This window comes from Antechinus flavipes, chromosome 1 (genome assembly GCF_016432865.1).
Source record: "Antechinus flavipes isolate AdamAnt ecotype Samford, QLD, Australia chromosome 1, AdamAnt_v2, whole genome shotgun sequence".
Classification (NCBI taxonomy): Eukaryota; Metazoa; Chordata; class Mammalia; order Dasyuromorphia; family Dasyuridae; genus Antechinus; species Antechinus flavipes.
Genome location: NC_067398.1, coordinates 567,553,208 through 567,580,320, shown reverse-complemented (window position 1 = coordinate 567,580,320; position 27,113 = coordinate 567,553,208). Strand labels below are relative to the sequence as shown.

Below are 27,113 nucleotides of genomic sequence, written 5' to 3'. Positions count from 1 at the left end.
CTGTGAAAATATTAATTAAAATCAATTGGAAATGAAATAATCTATTCCTAAAGAATGAATGGGTCAAAGAATCATAGAAACAATAATTTTATTAAAGAGAATAAGAATGAGATTATATACTGAAATTTATGGGATGTGGCCAATATCAGACTTAGGAGAAGTTTTCTGACTTTAAATACTTGTATCAATAAAATAAAGAGCCAATCACTGAATTGGGTATGCAACTAAAAAATTAGAAATAAGAACAAATTAAAAATCCCCAATGAAACACTAAATTGAAAATGCTAAAAACCAAAAGAGAGATTAGTATTTTACTTGAAATGCCAGAAATTAAGAACACCATTGAATTATATTTTTTTAAAGCTAGGAGCTCGCTTATGCAGGAAAGATCAAATAAAATAGATTAAACTATTAATTTGATTTTTTTAAAAAGAAAACCAAATTACCAGTATCAAAAATGAAAAGGGTGAATTTACCTCAAATGAACAAGAAATGAAAGCAATTATTAGGAGTTATTTTGTCCAATTATATGTCCATATATCTGACAGTTCAAGCCACCAAAACATAATTTCCTAGATTACAAAAGAGGAAATAGAATTATTTAGGAATTCTATCTTTTAAAAAAAAGAAAAGAAAGAAATTGAACAAGCCATTAGCAAACTTCCTAACAAAAAACTCCCAGTACCAGATAGAGCCATAGCAAATTCTCTCAAACATTTAAAGAACAATTAATTCTAGTACTACATAAATTACGGTTATCCTCTCCATATCATAGATGTTAGGAGAACTGTGGCCCAATAATTCGGAAAATCTGTATTAAATTTTTTGACTGTCCCTTCATGTCAGAGAAGTCTGATTTTTTTTCTTTCTTTATGGGGTATTTGCAGTAAAATTTAAATTTAAAAATTGGTTACAAGCTTTGTGTTGTCTCATGGCCTTCACATGTCATCAATGCCTTTCCCAAAACTCTTCCAAAAAAACCATTTAATTTTTTTATCTAACATGTGATGCATTGAAATCAAGATGAAATTCACAATGTGGAAGGGATAATTATATTTGGGAAAATAGGCAAAGAAAGATCCTACCAAATTTCTTTTATGACACAAATATGGTGCCTAAGCCAGGAAGAATAAAAAGTAAAGAAAAAACCTATAGACAAATTTCCCTAATGAATATTGATGCAAAAATTTTAAATAAAACACAAGATTACAGCAATATATCACAAAGATCATACATTATCACCTGGTTAGCTTTTTGCCAGAATTGCAGCCCATGAATCACATCTCAAAGAGATCCTGTGTGGAAAACACTCTCTAATATTATTGCCAAATTTCAAAAACTCCTTATCAAAGATAAAATCTTGCAAAAAACAAGAAAAAGATAATTCAAATACCCTGCAGCTACAATTAGAATTGTACAGAATTTAACCAGCAGCTACAATAAAAGACCCCAGTTCTTAGAATCATAACCACCAGCAATCAAAAAAACTAGACCTATGGTCAAAAATATCACATTCAGCAAAATTATCTATAATTTTGAATGAGAAGAAAATGGATATTCAATGAACTTGCAGATTTTCAGGAATTTCCATCAACCAAACCTGAACTTAACAGAAAATTTAACATATGAGTCAATATCAAAGAACAATTTTAAGGAATTCAACATGAACAAACTGTTTAAACATGGACAAATTGTTTATATTTTTTTTCATAGGAAATGTATACTTTATGTTTAAAATTTACATCAACAATAGAGTAAACTCAAAAGAAAGATTGGCAGAGTTATGGTAAAAATAGTAATCATGTTATACAAATGAGATACAGAGGAAGAATAATAGACACAGAAGCATTAGAGTGGGAAGAAGGGCTCATAGTTTGGAAAACCTACTGACATCAGGAATGGATTCAATAGACAATACTATATCTACCATGAAGGACATAACACCGTCCAAAATCTATAAAGAAATAAGGTGGAGGAGGGGGGAATGGACAGATGGGAAAGCAAAGGATGAGGAAAGAAGATAAGGAGGATTTCTGAATGAGGGGAGGTTAAGTAGTAGTAAGCCAAGTTATGGAGCAGAATTTAATGAAAGTATGAGCAATGATAGGAAAGACATGTATATGGAGCATGTGTATGTGAATATGTATATGTATATATCTACATATGTATACATAAATATATCTTAAGTGTAGTTTGCTTGGACATGGTGGGAGGGATGAAAGGGAGATATGTGTGTCTATGTATGTATATGTATGTGTTGGTAACCATCTACATATGAACATATAAATATATCCTTTCTTAATTGTAGCCTTGGGTTGGGAGGGGAGCGATAAAAGGGAGAAGAAGAGGGAAAAAAGAATAAAGTGAAAAAGATGTTCAGCAGAGAATAAAAGAACAATTTATAAGGAAGTAAAGAAAAGATGGACATTCATGAACATAATTTCTTTATGTATACACACACACACATATATGTGTATGTATGTGTGTGTGTGTGTGTGTATATATATATATATATATATACACACACTTTATTTAATTGTTATATATTTTGAATCCTCCCTGATGTTCTGCTGGGCACATAGGCACATAATAATGTTCTCTTTTCTTTTGTATTACTTTTGTATTACTTGTATTTGTATTTCTTATCTTGTTTCTTCAAATAAAATAAATTTGGGGGAAAAAAAAAAACCAAAATTCATCAGGAAGAACAAAGAATAGAGAATCTTAAGATCAATGAAAAAAAAGTGAAGGAAGGTTACCTAGTCATGTCAATTCTAAAACTATATTATAAAATGGTAATCATTAAAACAATTTGGTTCTGACTTTAAAATAGCATGGTGGATCAATCGATCAGCTTAGGTACCCAATACATAATAGTAAAAGACCATAGTAATTTAGTGTTTTATAAACCCAAGGAGCCAGGCTTTGGGTACAAGAACTCACTATTTGACAAAAACTGCTGGAAAACTAAAAAACACTGTAGCAAAACCAGGTATAGACAAATGTCTTATGCCATATACCAAGATGGCCTGACATGAGTAAAGTGAAATGAAGTAAAAGATGGCTGAGGCTGAGCCTAAATGTAATGACCTAGAAATGCATTGGTTTTTTTTTTGTTGTTGTTGTTTTGTTTTGTTTTTTTGTTTGTTTGTTGTTGTTGTTGTTGTTGTTTTTGTCTCCTCTAGTAAATAGTGACTCCTTCAGGGTAAAGACAATCTCCTTTTGCCTCTGCACCTCCCAGAGGCTAGCACAATGTCTTGCACCCTGAAGACACAAATACTTACTAAAACAAAATTTTGCCAAATTTTCCATCTTTGTACTTTTTTGGCCTATGCTCCTTCCTATAGATGGAATGCCCTCTCCTTTCCTCTAACAACCCCCACATATTCCCATTCTATCTTCTGTTCTCCTAGGACAGCTAGGTGGACTAGTGGATAAAGTACTAGTCTAGGATGTCAGGAAGACCCGAGTTCAAATACTGTCTGTTGGATTCCAAGCATATCATTTAAACCTGTTTGCCTCAGTTTCTTTATATGTAAAAATGGGGATAATAAGAACACCTACTTCATAGGCCTGTAATAAAGATCAAATGAAATAATATTTACAAAGACCCTGGATCCTGGCATATATTAGGTGCTACATAAATATTATTATTACAGAAATTCCATTCTTCAAGGCTCAGATTGCAATGTCTTCCCTTGCATGAAAATTTCCCTATTCCTCAGCCAAGAGCAGTTTCTTCTTTAAAGGTTTTTTTAAAAAAAAATTTTTATTTGAAGGTATATTTTGTTTTTCCTCCAATTACATGTCAAAAAGATTTTTAACCTTTATTTTTACAATATTTTGAGTTTCAAATTTTTCTCCCTCTCTCCATTGGACTGAATACTTATATCACTTTGCTTAATCTTTCTTATACCCCTACCATATTCCATGTTATAGTATAACTATAAATGGATATATCTCAATTCCTGTAAAAGGTCCCAATTATCTATTATCAATATCTGTTATCTTCTAATCGATATTTCTCTTTGAAGGAAGAAACTATTTACCTTTGTCTCATATTCGTGCCTAGTACAGCACCTTGAACAAAGGCGACTAATAAATGTTAATTTATGTAGATCAAATGAATTGCATTTAAATTTGATTATTATAGTTTGTTTCATTCTGAAAGGTTGGAGGCCCTTAATGAAAAAGGTTATTAAAAAAATATATAGATTTAAAATTTACTAGTCAAAACAAGTGGTAAGCTGCCTTGCTTAGTAACACATTTGTACGTTTTTTAAACTTTCACAATAGGCTTTTCCCTTCAAGAGTCATTTCTATGTGACTTCTGTTGTTAAATTACGTTCATAGGTAAATGACATTATGGAGTTTGCTAAGAGTTTTCTTGTCAGCAAAGTCAAGGGAGCTTAATTCAATCATGACATATGTCTGACCTCTTGTGGTCACAACTATGAAGCACAGATGAATGTTAAACTTTCATGAGAAACCATCAGAATTAAACATTAAAATTATACAACCTGAAATGCTAAAAAGCTGGATGCTTAGTATGTAGCGAAGTACCATTTGAGGTACAAAGAAGATTTTATGCTGTATTATTCTTCTAAAGATCTATGCCTTGCAAGGAAATAAACAAACATGAATTTGAAATTGATAGGTTTTTATAAATGCAGATTACCCCCATCTGGAGCACTGAAATGACCAGCAGACCCCACCACTTGAAAGCCTTCCCTCCACTCCAGTGTTTGGCCCCCCAAAAAATAAGGATGTCAAAGCTTACTTTCCTCATTTTCAAATGCTATGAAAAGAGACTACTGTGGTAGAACTAGGATAAGCCCTCATGCGATCTGGGGCAAGCATATAGTGTATATTATTGAGGCCCCAGAAATAGCTGAATCATACAAAAATATAAGTAACTAGGGTTGGGGGGGGGCAGTTATTTCTACCCAGGAATTGGATATACCCAAATGGGGCAGTGCTCCAGGTGCTTCCTACAGTTCTTTCTACCCTATATTGTCACCCTAGACCACCAGATGATAGCTCCAGCTGTCTACCCAGGCCTTTCTTTTTCCATCTTCTCTATAGCTGTCCTGTTTTTGAGGCTTCCAGAGATTAAGTATTGAGGAATTTAAATCTCTCAGGTTTGGAATCTTTATCCTGCACCCCAGCTGTTCTGATTAGAGTGCAAACTCTCACAGCCCACTCTAGCCTGCCCCAGACGACTGAACTACTATACTATCAGAAGATGCATCTGATAGTCCACCCCATCGTCTTTTTGACATGTGCCAAATACCTACTCCTTTTGTTCTGTGAATTGTAATCAAATCACTACCAATATTACTTCTAGAAACAGCCTGTCGATCTATAACTTCTTTATAGCTATATAGGTCCACTCTCCCACAGATTTGTGGTTCTCAGGCCATCACTGGTAGGAACAGTCTTATATTTGTAGTCCCAATAGTACGTGTTTTATAAATGTTTTTCTTTTTTACTATTAGACCTGCTAATTTGATTGATTTTCACAATATTATTTTTCAGCTCCCATACTGTAGTACTGATAATAAGACTGTTACAAGTTCATTAGGAGCAGAACCTGCTTTCCATGTCTATTTCTTTCAGAGACATCATTTTTAATTGAAAGTATATTGAATTTATTATATGCTTTTTCTTTTTAATTTTCATTAATTTTTAACAATACAAAAGACAAAAAGGAACATTTCCACATACACAGTACAATATAAATTAGATTTAATATAAAATTATCAATTTCTAATTTGACATCCAGCCATTCTGGAGAGCAATTTGGAACTATGCTCAAAAAGTTATCAAACTGTGCATACCCTATGATACAACAGTGTTTCTACTGGGCTTATACCCCAAAGAGATACTGAAGAAGGGAAAGGGACCTGTATGTGCCAACATGTTTGTGGCAGCCCTATTTGTAGTGGCTAGAAGCTGTTAAATGAATGGATGCCCATCAATTGGAGAATGGTTGAGTAAATTGTGGTATATGAACGTTATGGAATATTATTGTTCTGTAAGGAATGACCAGCAGGATGAATACAGAGAGGCTTAGAGAGACTTACATGAACTGATGCTAAGTGAAATGAGCAGAACCAGGAGATCATTATATACCTCAACAACGATACTGTTTGAGGATGTATTCTGATGGAAATGGATCTCTTCGATAAAGAGAGCTAGTTCAGTTTCAATTGATCAAGGGTGAACAAAAGCAGCTACACCCAAAGAAAGAACACTGGGAAATGAATATAAACTGGGGTTATTTATGCCTTCTGAATCCAATTCTCCCTGTGCAACAAGAAAACTGTTTGGTTCTGCACACATATATTGTATCTAGGATATACTGTAATCTATTTAACATGTAAAGGACTGCTTGCCATCTGGGGGAGGGGGTGGAGGGAGGGAGGGGAAAAATCGGAACAGAAGTGAGTGCAAGGGATAATGCTGTAAAAAATTACCCTGGCATGAGTTCTGTCAATAAAAAGTTATATATAAAAAAAAAAAAGAGAGAGAGAGAGAGAGAAGAGCTGAAATGGACTCATGAAGAATCAGAGATGATTAAACCAAAAAAAAAATTTTTTTTTCTAGTTTGATTTATTTTTGAAAAACTATGCAATAAATACTACATATCATTTTCAAAGCTACCTTACTTTTCTGCACTTTCTTCTAAGTTTTCTTTTGTATTCTTCCCCTGCCTTAGAGAAAGCTATTAGATATCTATGTACATACATATATTTATATGTATGTATATATGTAAAACCATAATATACATACTTCTATTTATGTTTTCTCTGGATGTAGATAGCATCTTCCTTCATAAGCCCTCTGTAGTTTGAGTATTTGTAACACTTAAAATCCTTCAAAAAAACTTAATCCTTCAAAGTGGTTCTTAGAATAATATTGCTGGTTCTATATACAATGTTCCCTTGGATCTGCTCATTTCACTCTTCACTATTTCATGCAAGTGTTTCCATGTTTTCCTAAAATCAACCAGCTCATCATTTTTTATAGCACAGTAGTATTGGATCATAATCATGTGACAACTTGTGCATTTTCAAATTCACAGGTCTCCCTGAAATTTCCAGTTCTTACAAAGGGAGCGGTTATAAATATTTTAGCACATATAAATTATTTTCCCTTTCTCTTAATCACCTTGGGAAACAGACTTAATAGTGGGATTGCTGAATCAAAGGGTAGACATAGTTTCATTTTTTCCCCAAATTAGTCATGTTGTGAAAGAAGCAACAAAAGGGAAAACCCATGCACATAAAAAAAACACCCAACAAAAAAACCAACAAAAAGTGCAAATAGGTTTCAATCTGCATTCAGACTCCATGGTTCTTTCTTTGGATGTGGATAGCATTTTCTATCATGAATCTTTTGGAGTTGTCTTAGATCATTATACTACTAAGAGATAAGGCAATCATACATTTATCATCAATAGTGGTATTGTTACTGTATAGTGTTTTCCTGGTTCTGTTCACGTCACTCAGCATCATTGTCTGTAAAGCTTTCCAATTTTTTCTGAAATCTGACTAGCCATCACTTCTTGTAGCACATTATTCCATTACATTTATATATCAAAACTTGTTCAGCCATTCCCCAATTGATGAGCATTCCCCCAATTTCCAACTCTTTGCCACCACAAAGAAAGCCACTATATTTTTGCACATATGGGTCCTTTTCTCTTTTTTATGTCTTTGGGATACAGACTCAATCGTAGTATTGCTGATCAAAGTCTGATTGCCTGTGAAGACTGCCTTAGCATCCTGGATACTTTAAAATCAGTTCACTTGTCCTCCACCCCTTTTATCTTTCCTCCTAATCTCCCTATATACCAACTGATCCAGCCAGCACAGAATAGTGGGGCAGGCCATTTTCCAAGCAAATGCTAATCGAGTATTGTCCAATTGGTAATTAGCCTTACGTGCGTACTTGTCTGAACCTCAGTGCATGAACTCAAGAGTTTCAGCCCTTTACAATTGCCCATTGGGCATAGTGACAGTTTTCTCTTTGGGTATAATTCCAACTTGTTCTCCAAAATAGTTGTATCAGTTCACAGTTCTACCAACAGTTAGTGTCCTAACTTTTCCACATCCTAGAGAAATTATATTTTAATGGAGAAAACATTAGATTTGAAGTTGTATAACCTAGATTTAAATCCTTGCTCTTTGCCTTTGCCATGTTGGTCACTCTTTAAACCTTAATTTCCTTATTTTTAAAACTGGAGATAATTATAACAAAAACTCCGTTATGGTATTTTTAAGATTTATAAAGTGCTTTCCTACAATATGAGATGGAAAATTTAAATATTCTAAACTAAGGCTCTGAGAGCTTGTAACTTGCCTCTCATCTCCTTTCCCTCCACTTCCCCTTAACCCCAACAATACATATACCCCCATATCTGTTAGCAGACAAACTGGATTTCACTGAACCAAATCTTTTCTTTTATAATTCATGGCTCAGAGGCTTTTTTGAGGACTGAATGATATAATGGATATTAAAACATTTTGAAAACTTTTAAAGTTCTCAATAAATATATGTGATTATTATAAACTATGGGCAATGGTTGCAACTATCATCAAAGAATGGGTTCTGACCATTTCATGTTACACAAAGCTCAAAAATTTCTCATTGGTGGTTAGATACTACTCAAATTTGATATTGAAATCTAAAATAAAGAGCAATCATTTTCATTCTTCAGCTCCTCATAATCATCTTTTCCATTTGGCTAACCCAGATAGTGCTCTATATTTTAATTTTTGTTCTTTAAAGAAACACAAATTCTAAGTGAAGAATAAAATTACAAATAAAAACTTTAATGCTCAAGAAAAAAGTTTTTGGTAACTCTAGCCATTGCCTTTTCCTGAACCTATAAACAATCAGCAATATAATATCTATTGGTTAAGGTTCAATTTGTAAGGACAATCCCCATTTGCTAAATTTCATTGTAAATAGGCAAGGATTCTGATTTATTCACAGAGGAATGTTGGCTTACTCTGTGTTTCCTAAAGTATGGCCAACTTCCACACAAATTTTTTACAGTACACACCACATTGAAGGTGTCAAGTTTCTACTTTTGAGTTGGATGTCATTTTACCAGAACATCCTTATATGGCTGTCAGCACTATTCTATTCAAATACAGAAATAGCATAATTAAATCATTTTCACTTTATTTTCAGTGGTAGAAAGCTAGATATCCAACCTGTAATCTTATTAGCTGTCATATTTGCACAAAAAGCACATTACAAAATTCTCTCACAGATTATTTTATTAGATGCTCATTAAAATCTTGTGAGGTAGGCAAGACAAATACAGTATTATCCTGGGAAAATTTGAGATCAACTTAAATATCTTGTCTAAGGGAACACAGTTCTTAAGTGCAGTTGTTATTCAATTGTTTTTCAGTTAGATTGCACTTGGGATCTCCTTGGCAAAAATAATTGGAGTGGTTTTTCATTTCCTTTTCCATCTCATTTTAGAGCTGAAGAATCCAAGCAAACAAAAGTTAAGTGACTTCCCCAGAGTTACACAGATGAGTCTTCTTGACTCTAGGCCTAGAGCTCTAGTGTCACCTAGCTGCCCCACATTAAGAGACATCAAGAGACTCAAATCCATATCCCTGGATTCCAAATTCATGCTCTTTGCCCAAGTGCCTGATTATTATCTCTATTCCTGATTATTAAAAAACTTCTAAGAAAGACCCAACTATTATAGTAAGATACATTTTAGCTATCTGGAATCTTCAAATGTCAGCTTCGGGAAGAGCAAGGGTATTAGAATTCAGAAATTGCTAAAAAAAAAAAAATGTGAAAAGATAGCTAATAAATCAAGTGAATTTGTAAGCAAATCTGATGGACTAGAGATGTTCTGAACCACAACTATATGGGGAAACCATTCCTCAACATGCCCTTTGATTCCCAGGACTAGAGATTGCTGAGAGTTTTCATCTATAGGAAGATCATTTTTTCTCCTTTCTTGAGCTGACTTTATCTCACTACAACTGAAGAACTCATTTACTGTGGTACACAGATCTCTTAATTTCAGATATCCAATTTTAAAAATTAAAAAGTGGTTATTAATTAGGAGGCAAACATTTATGTGAAGCAGAAGATCCCAAGACTTGTCAAACCTAAGAACTTTTTGCCTCACTATTAAAATTATCATGAAATATATTGTTCATGATACAGCCAGGAAACCCAGTGTTGCTGTAATTATTGAAGAGCATGAAAAGTATATTGAAAAGCATGTGTTGAGTATCAAAAGGGTATGTGTTGGAGAATAAGGTGTTTGATAGAAGCTTAGAAAAAAATCAAAAGACGCTGGGTCATGAAGGGCTTTGAATGCCAGAGGATTTGGTCCTGGAGATAATAGGAAGTCCCTGGAGTTTATTGAGGTGGGGCAGGGGAGGGGAGAGGGGCACAGAAAGACAGGATCAGACCTTTGCCTTAAGACAATGACTTTGTTGGCTGAATGGAGGATGGATTGGAGTGAGAGAGCTTTGGGGCAGTTAGATCCACTTGCAGGCCATTGCAGTGGTCCATGGATGTGATAAGGAAGATCTGCATCAGAGTGGTAGCCACATCAGAGTACAGGAATCCTAAACCAGAGATGGTACAAAGCTGTAATCATGCCAATAAGAAGCTATTATAATGTATCAGTTCAGATTGTCTATTAATAAAATCTTCATCTGTGTAAAAACCTACTATCAGAAACATAGTAGTAGAAAGCAAAGGGAGACACAGCTAATATATCGATAGAAAGAGAGATACAAAAGTAAAATCCTCTTCTTGGGTTTAAGAAGTCCTGAATGAATATAGAATAGAAATGGGTTGGGAAACAGGGCTGGAGAATTCATGAGGGGGAAAAAAAAGAGAGAGAGACATTTACCTATCAAACTACAAGCTCAATCAATAGGTGATATTCAGCACCCACTACCCCTTCAATTACTTACAAAATTACTTCTTTGGAATACAAGTGTAAAAACCATTGACGGTATGTGCCTCTGCATTTTTCTCACAAGAGCAACAGATGCTTATTGAGGGTTTTGCTAAATTCTAGGTCTACTTCTATACAACATCAGTTCCTTGATCTACAGATTTTATAAGCCTGGACAAAACCTTTCCCAAAATCAGTCTAATTTGGCATATAATCTGTACTTGAAGCTGGGCCATAAGATGGCCACAACTGTGAAAAGCCTTAAAACTGCACCACTTGTGCAGTTTATATCAAGCCATGTTTTAAAGTCCTTTCTTTCCATAAGGTTACGGAAAAATTTTCCTGAGGGCACGCTCCAGGACCTCAGGACAGACACATGGCCTTTGGGCACCTGCTCCAGAGGAAATTCCTAACTTCAGAATTGTTACGCCCCTCTGGACTACTCTAACCTGCTCCTCTTTGAGCTACTCTTAATGCCCATTCATCAACAGCATGGTTAGGCCACACTTACCTGTCTTCGGGCACCAACCCAGATCCCATAGAGACAGACTACCAGTAAGTAGGGGTGAAGCGTAAGAGAACTTTATTCTTAGATAACATATATTTATACCCCCCTGAGGTTCTGGGGGAAGGGAAGGTCCTCTAGGAACCTGGCCTAATAGGATTGGCCCAAGAAGAAGGAGGGAAGTGTGCTAGGCTTTGAGAGCACTAAGGAGGGAGATGTGGTACCTGGGGTCAGACACTGCCTCCTGGGGCTAAGATCCACCTCCGCGTAGGACTCGCCTGCGCCTCAGAACCTCTCATCCCTCAGGTTCTCCCACATGCCTTGAATTGCATTCCTTGCTTCTAGAGACTTTTTAACCCTTACAAGAATGAGTTGGACTCAATTTATAAGGTTCCTCTGTCTTGAAGATTTTCTCTGGGTCTATTTATCATCTTTAAAACTCAGTGATTATCCTAAATGATCTCTGAAGACCCATCCAAAATTCTATGGTGTGTGATAAATCATCTTTTGTCTCAACCAAGCTGTCTTACCTTCCATCAGTTATTAACATCTTCCAGTGAACAATATTTAAATTTCATGCATGTTTCATTTGCATGTTGGGGAAAGAGACCCACGGAAAAAAATTTTTTAATATATATTTAAAACTGAGGAATTCTAGTCAATTTACTATGTAGTACACGTCACGATTTCTTTCACTCTTTCCCAGTTATCATAATTACATTAATTCAATAAGAGCGATTACCAGATATGTCCCAACTAAACCACCTAGTAGTAGTAGATGAATGCTTTTTCAAATTGGGAAGGAGTCCACTAACCAAAATTCCAAAAATATGTCCATGTTACTCTTTGGAGCTTGACATATATTGACAGGATCCATAAGAATAGAGGCAACTGGGAATTTCTAGACCAAAGAAGATTTTGAATATTTTCATAGTTTCACATATTTGGATACATCTATTGCCACAGCATATTGCCTTACTCTGGCTTTCATCCTCCTCATCAAAGGAATACAGGAAATCTTGGATTTCATACTCCAGGGAAATCCAAGCTCTGAAAGGTGAGTTTTCACTGTATCTTGTTCAATTATCTAGAACTTTTTAGCTCTTCTTTTTAAGTAGTCTTCCTCAATCAGAATGTTAACTCCCTGAGGGCATACACTGTCTTGTTTGATGGTAATTCCAGTGCTTGGGACAGTGCCAGGAACACAGTTTGCATTAATTAATATTGCCTCTATTTATGATGATATATTTAGTATTCGGGAGAGGAAAATAGGATATAGGTAAGGATAAAGAGAGGGCACTGGAAACAGTATTCCAGTGGGTAGAGAGTCCTTGGGGTGCCAGGCATGGTGCTGGCATGTTTGGAACCTCTGCCAAGAGAGGGTTTTAGTTTGGCTCCTTTTATAATGAAAGATTTAGCTAAAGGGGCCCATGGGTGGAGTCCCAAGTTGGCTCAGATCCAGTGGGGGCTGGGACAAGCCCAGATTTCCTACTGGAATTCAAAGGAGTGCTTTTGACCAGGATTTGTGAATCAAAGGTGCAGGCTTCCTGAAATGATAATGCATCAGCAATGAGGGGCTGGGAGTAATCTGCCCAAATCAATCTGAAAGGATCTCAAATCAGTTTCTTAAAGTTTCAACCCGCTTCACAATCTCTTTACTCTGCTTGGCCTTAGCATTTGTCACAGCTTTTAATCAGTAAACAAAATATTACAATCAAAGTCCCACCTCTAGTTGTATCATTTATGAGTCAATGAAAAGGGAAAATAAAGATTCAAGAATACTTTGAAATAGCTTTATTGGTTCATAAGACCTTTCCATATAAAAAAAATACTTAAACACTATGTGGTATTAAATTGTAAATTTTTTTCTTAACAGTTAAATTTACCCAGAATATACACTTTTAAAAAAGGAAAACAACTATAACACTACTGAACTGAATTACAAAATGAATTTGCAACTTAAAATACTCTGACAAAATAGCTAACTCCTTACTGACACACTCATTCATTGCACATTGCTGCCAGTTATTTTCCTTAGCATTGCTTTGCAGAGTACAAATGAACAGCACTTCAAGGTCAGGCATTTGGTCACAGAAGTAATTCTGCCTCCCATTTGAAGGACTTAAAATCCTGGCACAAATTTGTTGATAATTTAACCATTCCCTACCCTCCCTCCCTCCTGAACAGGCAATAAACTTAAAAAAAAAAAAAAAAACACCAAACCAGGGGCTCTTCCTTCTCAACCCTCCCTAGAAAAACACCATACCTTTTACTTATATCACTTTAAAGTTCAGCATCGTTTTTGCTTAAAGAAGTCTATTCCTCTTAATTCTTCAGGCAGATATTCCTGTTCCACGGGATCCTTGTAGGAAGGGTTGTATTTGTAGCCTTTGCCATAGCCCAAGTCCTTCATGAGCCTGGTGGGTGCATTTCTCAGGTGCATCGGGACAGGTGGGAGAGGACCCTGGTGGTTTCTCAAGCAGGCTTTGACATTGTTGTAGGCATTGTACACTTCAATAGACTTTGGGGCTCTGGCAAAATAAACCACACATTGTGCTAGAAGGACCTATGCAGAATGACAACACAGAAGAGGAATGTCATGATTTATGTTTAGGTTGCTTTAAAATACACAGTTAATGAATGAATGCCCATCAATTGGAGAATGGCTGAATAAATTGTGGTATGTGAATATTATGGAATATTATTGTTCAGTAAGAAATGACCAACAGGAGGATTTCAGAAAGGGATTTCAGAAAGGCCTGAAGAGACTTACATGAAGTGATATTGAGTGAAATAAGCAGGGCCAGGAGATCATTATATACTTCAACAACTATACTGTATGATGACCAATTCTGATGCACCTGGCCATCCTCAGCAATGAGATGAACCAAATCAGTTCCAATGGAGCAGTAATGAACTGAACCAGCTACACCCAGCAAAAGAACTCTGGGAGATGACTAAGAACCATTACATTGAATTCCCAATCCCTATATTTTTGCACACCTGCATTTTTGAGTTCCTTCACAGGCTAATTGTACAATATTTCAGAGTCCGATTCTTTTTGTACAGCAAAGTAATGGTTTGGTCATGTATACTTATGGTGTATCTAATTTATATTTTAATATATTTAACATCTACTGGTCATCCTGCTATCTGGGGGAGGGGGTGAGGGGAAGGAGGGGAAAAATTGGAACAAGAGGTTTGGCAATTGTCAATGCTGTAAAGATACCCATACATATAACCTGTAAATAAAAGGCTATTAAAAGTAAAAAAAAAAAAAATACACTGTTAAGTGGTACAGTGGATAGAGTATAGGACCTGGAGCCAGGAATCTCAAAGTTCAAATCCAATCTCAAACACTTACTAGCTATATGATGTTAAGCAAGAGATTTAACCCTATTTGCCTCAGTTTCCTCATCTGTAAAATGAGCTGGAGATGGAAATGGCAAACCACTCCTGTATAATTTCCCATGAAAACCCCAAATGGCATCACAAAGAGTTAGACACAACTGAAAACAAACAATACCAATAAACAAAAAACAAAAACAAAACACAATTCTAGAACTAGTGTTCTTCACTTCTGGACAGCTGGGTGGTGTTATGGACAAAGTGCTGAGCCTGAAATCAGAAAACTCATCTGAATTCAAATATAGTGCCCCTGACACTAGTTGTGTGAAGGTGGGCAAGTCACTTAAATGTTTACCTCAGTTTCCTCATCTGTAAAATGAGTTGGAGAATATCTTTGAGATCTATATCTATATCTATATCTTCAATATCTTTGAGAAGAAAATCCCAAATGGCATCATAAAGACTCACACATAGTTAACTGACTAAAAAACAACAGACTAATAATATATGTTTTTCAAAATCCATTAACTACATTATCATAAAATTCCTTTCATCATGAATTGATGTGCTATTATCCCCCCTTTTAAAAAAATAAATTAATGGAAAACCAAAATCCAAGTGACTTAGTAAGACTACACATAGCAAAGAGGAAAATAGAGAATTTATATTCATATCCAGGAAGGCAAAGAACATAAAACAACTGAATTAATAAATTAATAAAGCTCAACTGATGTATCATACCTCACATTCTGGCATCCCTATGAAATGACAGCCTTGGTAAGCAGCCACTGCTTGGGTCAATGCAGAAGGATCTGCAAGGCCTGTAACCCCCAAACCAACAAAGAGAAAGTTAGTAAAATGACACGAGTTTATTGTTTGAGAGTCTGTTTATATCCCAGACATTTAGGGTCTAATACACTAATACTAATATAGGGTCTTTTTGCCTTTTTCTCTGTTTAAGACAAAATACAGAATAAGAGTATTTTATGAAAACAAATATCGCCCAAATTAACTTATGTGCCATTTATCAAACTCCCTGTACACTCTCTTCCTACATATTTATTCCATTTATTGAATACTTGGAGGCCTGTTACGTGAAATTTACTTTTTACTGTTTGTGCTAAATCTTACAGCCAAATTTTTACAGATTAAGCTCCAAATATAACATATTCAATAAATTGGTAACTAATGGGATGAATAGAACCACAAGAATGAACAAATTTGAGAAGAATCTCACCAGTAACAGCTTGCTAAGAACACAACTAAAGTAGCTTTTCTGAGTCTGATCTGTCCAGTAATTGGGATTCTGTACTTCTATTCTGCTTTACAGCAATCCAATTCAATCCAACTAACATTTATCGTGTACCTACAAGTTTATGTGTGGCCCACTCCCTGCCCTCTGGGATTTGTATTTCAGAATACAAATCCACAAATATTTATTCGGTACCTATACTCTAAAGAGCTGCAGATGTTACTGGATTAACAAATTAACAAATAACAAATACAAAGTAAATGTACTTTACCACAAAATGAATGCTTGTCATTTAAAAATCACCCCAACTTTCTCCTCCCTCGTGACAACACAATGATCCAAAGTTTTCTGCTAAAAATTGCTTGAGGGTTGAAGATATCAAGAAGAAATGCTTCCAGAGAGCTGTGGGTCCATCCCATCATGCTCACCTATGTCTTCACTAGCAAATCTCACCAGTCTCCTGGCTACATACAGCGGGTCCTCACCACCTTCAAGCATCCGGGCAAGCCAGTAGAGTGAAGCATTCTGGTCTGAGCCACGCATGGATTTATGAAGTGCAGAGATACAGTTATAATGTTCTTCTCCTGGACATTAGAAGAAAAAAACCATGAAAGATAAGGAAGGGAGAAGGTAAACCACAAGGCTCACAAGAGGATAAACAAATCCACAAATAAATATCAACTGGCCGATTATCATGCTTTTGGTAATAGTAAGCTAATGAGAACAGCTTAAGGAAAACGGACAGCTGTTCTCTTAAGGGAGAGTGCATACTTAAGACTGTACCCTATTTAAATGGGCAAGATGGTGCAAATTAGTGTGGCACCAATGTGCTTCAAGTCATGTGACCTCTTAGAGGGTCTACTTCTTTGGTAATTGCTGCAATTCTCAATCCTACCTTCTATTCTCACTCAGGGAATTTGGATGCAATAAGAATTTGGAGAATACACTTTTCTGGAAAGGTATCCTTGAAGGGGCAACAACAGATTTGCTGACATCTACTATTTCTATCTTGAGGTAAGGGGCAATTGATTCTAATACTGATTATTACTGTATGGCTAAAGGAAAAGCTAATCCCAAAACTACAAATGTGTGTGGCTGCCTTGGATATTTAGAATTGGTGACCAGGATGGGAATCAGAGTGGTGAGAGCTGTGCTGCTCATGAATTCTTTAAAATGGAGGGGACTGGGGACAACTAGAACACCAGCCCTAAACAACTAGAACACCAGGACACTTGACATAAACTACTAGCTCTGAGACCATGGGCCAATCATTTAAACTCTTGAGTGTCCCACTCAAAAAAAAAAAAGGTATATGTGAACAGAAGAGAAGGAAGAGAGGTAGTAGATATTCACTCATGATGGGAGCTCCAATACAAAAGATTTCATTTACTCCAAGCGTTATGAAAACATCTTCTAGTTTCTATTCTAAGCATGGCACACCAAGGAAAAATGACTTTGAAGTCAGAGAAGCTGGGTTCAAATCTAGACTCTTCCCATTTACTACTGACTTTGGGCAAGTAATTTAGTTTCCCTGGACCTTCATTTCTTTATTTCTAAAATAGAAGAATTGCCCTAAAGGATGTTTAAGGTCCTTTCAGCCCTAAATCTGTGAATATCTGCAGAAAGAATTATGGAAAACACCACCATCACCGCTATAGAGAGCTTTAAGACTTAAATACACTATATTTATAAATCTGATATTGTGGAAACAGCACATAGCACTAAGGCCTCCATTATAAAATAAAAACAAAAAGAAATAATTTAACAGTCTCCTTTATAGCAGAAACTAAGTCCCTGGTGCTTTATGTTTCAACAGTCTATGGCTATTTTTTCTAAGATCTATAAACATTCGTAAAATACATCCCAGGAAAAGAAAGATAAGCCACAGACCAATAGGAACTTAGAGCTAACTATGAAAGCTTTAGTAAAAAGGCTGTGGAATTTATAAAGCATTCCCATTTTATATTGTGTTATCCTGATTGTGCATGCAGAAGGGTGTTCCACAGCACTGCCCACGGGAGAATGCAGCCAGCTATTTTTAAGAGTGTTAAGAGTGTGATCCTTTCAAAAGAGGCACCTGGCATGCTCCCATCATGAGGCCAGCACAAACAATGTGCCTGTGTTCTCCTTCCCATAGCATATGAGCCCCAAGAACAAATCCCGGCAGCTGAACTCCCTGGTAAGGAGATACTTAAGTCTTTTTTGGTTAAGTAAGAGAGTCCTCAATAAGATACTGGACTCTATCAAAAAGAAAAGGGCAGTCAGACTAATGGGGGGTGAGGCGGGGGGGAAGGAGGGAGAAGAGAAGGAAGTGGAGAGAGAGAAAGAGACAGAGAGAACAAACGAACTCAATACCTCTGATTTCAGAGCACAGCTAGGGCAAGTAAAAAAGTTTCTCCACAACTATCAGATTACTGTTAACAGTCCAAGATGATCACTCTTACCAGGTGGAACTGGACTTTCCTAATTCCAGGGTTTAAGATCTGAGCACCAAGCAGAGTTGTGGGGAAAGTCAATATCCTAGGTTTATTAGTTCAAGTGACTGTCACACTTTCTCCAGTCTATCAATCCAGCACCTCATCCTCTGTGCTGATAATTCCAAAAAATACAGCATTACCAAAATCTCCTTGTAAAGACCAGTAGGTCAAGGAGACAGAGTGATGTAGAAGAGAGACTAGCATCCACACAGAATCTGATCCTTCCTCCTCGTGCAGACAGCTATGATGTGCTCCAAGTCTTCCATTCACTGAGCTGAAGATACCCAGTTCTTTCGACCAAGCTTTGTATGTCAGGAGCTCAGTGCCCTCCACGTGTGTTACTTCTCCTCTGAGCAATCTCCAGCTTATCAAGTCTTTCTCAAGAGCTCCAGGCTCCAGAACTGAGCCCACAATGCCCGAGGAGGCCTGAGAAGGGCAGAGGAGAGCATACTGCATGTGTCTCCTCTTCTCCATAGTATTATGAGCCCCAGTAGCAAATACCAGCAGATGAGCTCCCTGGTAAGGGGATACTTAATCACTTTACTCTAACTCTAAGCTATGTCCCTCCTTAATTGGCCCCCAAGCACATTAAGTTTCTCTGGCTGCCACACAATATACTGCTGACTCATATTGCACTTGTGGTCCCCTGAAACTCCTCCATGGCATGTGTAAGTAGCGGAAAAAGAATAGAGTACGAGGGTTTGTTTGGGGCTTTCTCTTCTAGGTGACAAGTATGCCATTGACCATTATAGTATCGTTTCCTATCTTGAAATTTCAACCAGAAGTTGAAACAAACTCAGGTTTGTCCCCTTTCAATTCGTTATGAGTTCTATGAGCAAGAGCCAGCTCTTCACTCACTGCTTCTCTCATAATACTCAAGGACCACACTGGCTCTGACTTAAGGACTTAAGCTAGTTGAACTTCTCATACATTGGATCTCAACAGTAAGTATGTTGATTTAAAAACAAAGAAGGAAAAATCAACAACACTCGAAAAGAGCTAATTAAAATCTCTATCCTGGTGTGGACAGTCTACAAGTAAAGGGTATTTCAAAAGCAGTTTTTTATACTTTCCTAAGTGCCACCCCAAAATCTTTCTCCTTAGTTTACAGAATAAAGGTTGTCAGAGGTCAATGTTCCATTAATTCTAGCAGCTTCTTGTCTTGTCTTTCATAATGTTCCAAGCTCAGCTACATCCATGGCCCTGTCTGCGGCACTCTAGTACTCTGCATGGTGCTTATTATGTGAACATGTAATTTATGAGGGAGTGGAAAGGAAAATGAAGTCTAAGAGGAGGCAATCGGAGAATATTATAAGAGAGTTTGGGGAATATGGAAATGTTTTGTATGATTTCATATGTATAACATCACATTGCTTGCTTTCTCAATGGGTAAGGAAGGGATGGGAACGAGGAAAATCTGGAACTCAAAAAAAATTTTTTAAATAGCAAAAATGATTTATTGAAATATATTATAAAAAGGACTTTGTGTGAAAGCTTGTGCAATATTTAGGGATATCTATCCTTCAAAATGTTGAGCCTTTAGATCCAGTCAATTTTGGTCTTACTCCCAAGCCTGCCAGATCTAATACAGAAATAAGTGGAAAGTGGTTCCCAAAGAGTATGGTTTCCCAGGTTATTGTATGGATCTTGTGGGGATGGAAATCCTAAGATCAGAGCCTCCCAATATACTGGAGGGGTTGCTTTTCCTCTCAGGATATGGTGCCCTGGGAGAATAAATCAGAAGGCAATAAGAAAGGAATGCTTGAACATCATGACAAATAGGGAGGGGAACAATTCCACTCTGGTGGGATATGGTTCACCATCATAGGAATAAAAAGAGATTTTCACCAAAGGCATGGTGGCATCTATCTATAGTTAAGAAGAAGAGATGTTGTTGGGTAAAAGGAAAATAAGATTGTGGTAAGCTTGTTCTGAGATTTTTTGAGTCTTTTGAGGGTGGGTATATATGGTGGCCTGATCAGTCAAAAATTAGCTAAACAGTTAGCATTCCCTTTGTAGTCTAGGACAGCTGCCCCTGATCTGCCCTAGTTCACATTAGCATCAGTAATCTTGATTCCTTACCAGTATTTTTTATCTAAATGTTCTTAATGTGCTCTTAACTCCAATTAAACCCTACCACAGCGTCTGCCATCAGGAAAGGCAAACATAGGTCAAAATACTTACATCATATAACCAAGGTCAAATGATGAGTCAAGACAAGATACCAGGAATCTCAAATGCACTTTCTGTTCCTGGTTCTAACCACTACCCAGCACTCCCTCCAAACAACATTCAGTAATATCTTGTAGAAAGCTGGGATGTTCAGATCATATGATACACCAGGACACTGAATTATCAGCTTCCTTTTCTGGCAGAGGTAACAGAAGTGTAAAAAACCTGATCTGCATTCATGGCAGTATTATTTGTCCTACAGACATTAAACACCAGAAGACCAGTCTAAGCTGGTCCCTATCACCCACCTACCTTTCTTTGTAAAACAAAAACAAAAACAAAAAACAAAACAAACAAACAAAAAAAAAACCCAGAAATGTGCCCTATTTATGACAAATGATGCTGCCAAGTCACAATTTTCATTAAGGGCTGGTATCAGATTTTCTATTTGTAAATGCACTTATATGTAAAACTCCTGACAAGTGTAAACCACAAAATTCATTTCCTTAAAAAGCTTTTCCAAAAATAAAAGCATCAGGACCCAGTTAAATTGAATGGGGATGGGAGAAGCTTTAGTCTTGATATTTGCTAAGATACAAACAATAAAGGTTTGTATTCACCTGCAATAAAAGGGCTAAAAACAAAGAAGTTTTTTCTCATGCTCAGTACCACTCTGATCACCACATATGAGTACCTAACTACTTAGTATAGAGAGACCAACAGATTTGGTGGCTAAAAGTGGGCTGTGGAGGCAAGAAAGTTCATATCTCATCAAGATAGATACACACTAGCTAGCTGGATGATTACATGCAAATCAACCAATCTTCTAGTGACCCTAGCAAATCTCTAAGGCTGTTATAGAGAAGAAAATCCAAATGATGAATGTGACATAAAGGAAGGAATTTTCCTATCAGAAATTCATTATACTAATTATATTAAAAAGTCCAGGACATCTTTGCTCCTTCCCCTTCTACCTACCACCCCAAAAGGTTATCGGGTAATGCTCTACACTAAATGTGCCCTTTAAGATATTTAACTAAATAATAACTACAGTGATCTATAACTAAAATCGAAAAACTAATTATTCTAGAGTACAAATGTGAAATTGTACATTTCTAACAGATACTTTCTAAACTGCAATAGTTCAGTTTTGTGTCCTTATCTTTGTCCAAAGTAGTTGAGTTGAGAGAAATGTTTCAAACCAGATTTCATTCACTTTGAGGAATGACCTATTTCTGTTTCCTAATTGCTGACATACTACAGGGAATATTTTGTATAATTAAGACATAGTTGAAAGTTAGGAATCTGGAAGTTTTGCTGTTAGTGAGTCATTCTGAGTTTCAGTTTCAGTACTTTCAAGAATATTGTCTCAACAACTCACCTGCTCGGTCATATAAAATGTGGGATCGCTGCAGGCCTTCCTTCACATCATTTTCTGTGATTAAAACTCCTTCACCAGAATAATTTTGTACACTCTTCTTACAAAATGGTTTTCTTGAGCCTAGCTTGGCCTGGACCGCCAACTGAAGTCCATTCAGTCCAGTCCTGGCATCTCCATCACAGAGATAAGCTAGAGTATTGACAGCTTTGTCCTCTATGTACACAGGGGGCCTGCAATAAAATTAGTGACTAATTATCATCATGCTCATAGTATGTATTTTCATTTCATACCACCTTGGAAATCTTTATTCCTAACAAAGTTATCATAAAACACTAGAATTCCACTCATTGGGTTGTGGGTTTTACTGCATAAGCACAATGATATATGTAAAAGATGCACTGGGTGACATGCAATAGAATTTCCTTTATAAAGCAGAGACAATGCAGGTTTTATGTGTTCGAGGGTATGACCCTCTAGATATTATTTTTAGAAGAGAATTTAGAGATCATTTTGCATAATCTTCTAATCTGATAGACAAGGACCCTAAGGTTCAAGGACATAGGTTTCCTGATTATCCAGTCCAGTCCCCTTCTGGATCTATAATATATTAATGAAATAACAGCTTAGAGTTAGGCCCTTTATAACAGAGTTTTACCTGTGGGAAACAGTAAAAAGAATGCTGCACTGAGAGTGAGGAGACCTGGTTTCTAATTGTGAGGCACTTTAGCTACAGAAACCCAAGCAAACTATATAGCTACTCTTGATCTCCCCTGAAAAATAAACAGAACTGTATGTTCTCCAAGGTTCTATCTGACCTCTACAAGCCAACAGTTCATTCATGCAATTTTGACTGACTGATAAAGCCATGTCTAGGGACCCCTTCTCAAAATGCTTTTAAATGTGTAACATAGAATAAATTGAATCAAAAAGGCAATCAATTATACTGAAATACAGCTATCAAAATATTTAAAGAATAAATGTATAAACCCCTAATTAAGACCTCCAATGCTAGCAGGTCAAAGTTTTTCCCTGAAATCTTCTGAAGCTTTGGAATCCTGTCCAAAGTGAAAAAATTTCATTGCTCCAAAGTAATCACATTTTTCACTTCAATTTTTAAGTGTAAACAAATGCAAGAGAATGGGATAGTTCATGAAGAAATTTAAAAACAAAGAAATACAATGTTTTAGGTCAGCAGCTTAATCAATGAGAAAAAATCATTCTATGACTCCACTTTATTATTTGGAATTTAGATCTTTCTTTCCTTTCAGAGTAAATATCTGAATAAAGCCCAAGGAAGTCACATAGAAATAAAGGTGTCTTATGCACCAAAAACCTGACAGTAACACCTTTTTTTATAGAGGTAAAAAACTGTAAACAAAGTAAATGCCCATCCAAATTGTGATAAATAACGAAATATTACTATGCTACAAGAAATAATGAATATGAAGAATATAGAGAAGCATGATTAGACTCCTATGAATTGATAAAAGGAAGGAAGCAAAGCCAGGACAACATATACACAATGACATAGCAACATAAGATGAAAAGAATATAAACAATTGAAAATAAATGCTATGAAGAAATAAAAATGTATTTCTTTCCCTTCTCTGTAAAAGTAGGGTATCGTGCATGTGAAAAACTTCTAAAGGGCACATTTGGTTAATGTGTTAGTTGTGGCAAATGTTTTCCCCTCCCCACCATTTTTATAAAGGGACAGGTTGGAGAGGAAACAAGATATATTGAGAAATGAAAGTAACATTAAAAACAAAATAATTATTGTCAAAAAATGAAGCCTTTCACTATCTGGTACAAAAAAATTAATCACAAAAGACCTGGACTTCCTTAGTGTGGAGAATTCCATATGGAACCTCTGTCCACTAACATATAGCAGCCTCTTACTCATTTAGAGAATTGGAAAGTAGAAGGGGTTATTAAGAGACCAAACAACTAGTAAGTGACTTCAGTTCCACCACTCTTACAAGTGTTCTAGCACTCTGCCATTCAAGCAACTTTTTTTTTTTTTAATGTAAACATAATTTTTACCACTTTTATTCTAGTCAACTAAGAATGGCTATATACAGGTGAACTCTATCCACTATCAATATGGCCTCAGAGTTAGAAAAACTTTTGTTTAAGCCCCACCCCTAATACATGCTATCTGCTTCTTCCTAGAAAAGTTAGCAATTCTCTTAAGACTAAGTTGCAGAGCAGGTGTAGATTTGTAATGGCAGAGGTTCAGGATATTTCCTCATGGGGAGTTTGAAATCATAGGTTAAGTCCAAAAAAGATAAAACATTTCAAAAATCTTTTTTTGGCCTTTATCTACTGCACCATCTAGCTGCCCTCCTTTTTTCTTTTTTGATTGAGAATGCATATAGCATTTGTTAGAGTACCAGCCCTGAAGTCAGGAGGACCTGAGTTCAAATTTGATCTGAGACACTTAATAATTCCTAGCTGTGTGAGAGTGGGTAAAATCACTTAACCCCAATTGTCTCAGTAAAAAAAAAAAAGCAAGAAAGAAAGAAAAGAGGAATTGGACAATGATAATGATGAATTTGAATCACTGCCCTGATGTTGCTGGTTACACATTTGCAAAGTAACTAAATAAAAAAAAAAATTTAATAACTTAAACTATGACATTTTCTCTCTGAGACAGACCCTTATTAATAGAAGTACATGGTTACTGCCCCAGAGCTTTATTCAAAATGAATTCTCAAAAATATCTATTAATAATGTTGAATGAAGCAACACTAAAAAACCAAAATTAAGACCCTACCCTTGACAAGAAGTCACTGTCAACTTCTGAAGATATAATGCATCCAAAGAAAAATAGTTAAGTATAAAAACCACATGACATAAAACATGAGTGAGGCTGAAACATGGAACATTGTATCCTGGAAATACCTCTCTGCTGTGTAACCATTAGCTTTCTCAACTATAAAAGTAAGAGGTTGGCTGATGACCTTGAGGATTTTTCCCAGCTCACATCTACGAACCTATTTATGTACATTACAACTCTTCATTTATTACAAGCTTCTTTGTGCACAGCACTTTTCTAGGCACTAGAGGAGATTGAAAAATTTGATACAACAGTTCTGGCCCTGAGCTTAGAGTCTATTAGAGTCAATGGTACAACGGAAAATAATAACTATAGTACAAAAATCACACATGACTAAGCACTAGGTGAAGTCCAAATGGATCATCATAGAAGGCAGAGATGAAACAAAATTTCATGGAGAGGTTGCATCTGAGTTAGACTTTAAAAGATGAGAAGAAAGTAAACAAGTGGTAATAAGATGTGTAAAGGAAAAAGAACATTTTAGGTATGAGGAAAAGCATGGACATAGTAAAGTATGGAACAAGTATAAGACATGATGAATATCCAATTTAAGTAGAATATAAATTATAAGGAAGAAAATAGTATGGAATAAGTATGGAAAGGCAGGAGGGCATCAGATGTGGAGGGCCTGCAATGCCAGAGTATAAAAATGTGTGCTGCATTTGCTATTATTTCTATCACTGAAATATTAATGCAGATACCATAATTCTAACTTAGTTCATTCCTTTAACAAAGCCAAGGTTTTCAATCATGCTGATTTTTTAATCTTCCATCAATTAGCTTAATTACTCTCCCATTTATAACAAATGTCATATTAGTTGGATGTACAACAATGACAAGAGGCCTCAGTACTACAACTTCAATAGCAAACTCTTTCTCCTTCCATGTTTCAATGTCGATCAACAAACAGCGGAAGAGAATACTCACATCAGACACTGAGTGCCACTCAACTGGCATTTTTCAAAGATTGGGGGTCGATTCCTCACCCAATATGTGCTACCACAGTTTCTGAAAGATAATGTTTAAAAGAATGATAGATACTGAATACGAGGCAAAAGAAAATCTTTGCTCTAAGGATCAGAATTAGATATTGCACTGTAAGAACACAAGCTAATAGAAAAAGGCATGAGGAAGCTGGAAACATAGTAGGTTGTCTTCTGACTGGGTGAAGAATGAACCAAGTGATATATGAATGCAACAGAAAAAGACTATGCTGGAAGAAATGATGAGTATGAAGAACTAAAAGAAACTTAAAAGACTTTATGAAATAGTGGAGAACAAAGCAAGCAGATCCAGTAAAACAATGTACACAGTACTATAATAATGCAAATAAAAACATCACTAAAAAAAGGCAGTTGCACTCAAGATTAAAAGCAATAAACAACCAATATAGCTTGTAGGAAGAAAAGGAACATACCTGTGTGTGTGTGTGTGTGTGTGTGTGTGTGTGTGTGTATGTGTATGTGTGCTTGTGCATGCGCGCAGAGCCAAAAGAACTATAGAAGTCAAAGTCTGTACGTGTGGCCAGAAGCTACTGCAGGAGGTTTTTCTTACCATTGTTACAAGGAAGAGTTCTAAATATGTGGAAGAATTATCAGAAAATGATTATGATGGAAAAATTTTTTTAAAGGCATCAATAGTTAAAAAAAAAAAAAAAAACACACACACACACACATATAATCTACATATTCTCTATTCCTGGAAAAGATAGTCACTGAGGTCAGATAACTTAAGACATGATTTCGTTCCATTAGTTGGCAAAATTGATTTCCACTATTCTCCCCTCCCTAACTCTTAATGAAAAGAAGCAATAAAATGGCCAAAAAGGAGAAAAGGGCAAAAAAAATGAGCCTTGATAATGCTCAAATTGAATTAGTATTTAACTCATCAAGCATTATGTTTGTTGACTCTAAATTTGCAATAGGCTGAATTACAAATTAGGAAATGGACTGAATATGTCTTTTACCTTTTTTTTTAAAAAATAAGTTCCCAAGTACAAAGGCAAATAGGAGTGTCTATTAAAGCTGTAACAAAAGGGCTGCTTATTTTCTTAGCACTCACTATGTTTCTTGTTCAGTCACTTTAGTTGTGCTGACTCTTTGTGAACCATTTGGGATTTTCTTGGCAAAGATACAAAGTTTGCCATTTCCTTCTCTAGAGCACTCACTATGCTTCTCCA

General features: G+C 36.0%; 1 protein-coding gene across 2 annotated transcripts in view; it reads right to left on the bottom strand.

Annotated features, from left to right (window-relative positions):
* Positions 1-13,244: 13,244 nt before the first annotated feature.
* WRNIP1 (WRN helicase interacting protein 1) overlaps positions 13,245-27,113 on the bottom strand; it is a 29,726-nt gene continuing 15,857 nt past the window's right edge. The window contains exons 4-8 of one of the 2 annotated variants that reach the window (XM_051970787.1): positions 25,862-25,942; positions 22,096-22,325; positions 16,494-16,649; positions 15,555-15,634; positions 13,245-14,031 (exon numbers count right to left, since the gene is read on the bottom strand). In XM_051970787.1, coding sequence (XP_051826747.1) covers positions 13,756-14,031; positions 15,555-15,634; positions 16,494-16,649; positions 22,096-22,325; positions 25,862-25,942 — 823 coding nt within the window. In that variant the 3' untranslated portion in view covers positions 13,245-13,755. The remainder of the gene's footprint in view (positions 14,032-15,554; positions 15,635-16,493; positions 16,650-22,095; positions 22,326-25,861; positions 25,943-27,113) is intronic. The other variant, XM_051970788.1, reaches the window with a different exon arrangement.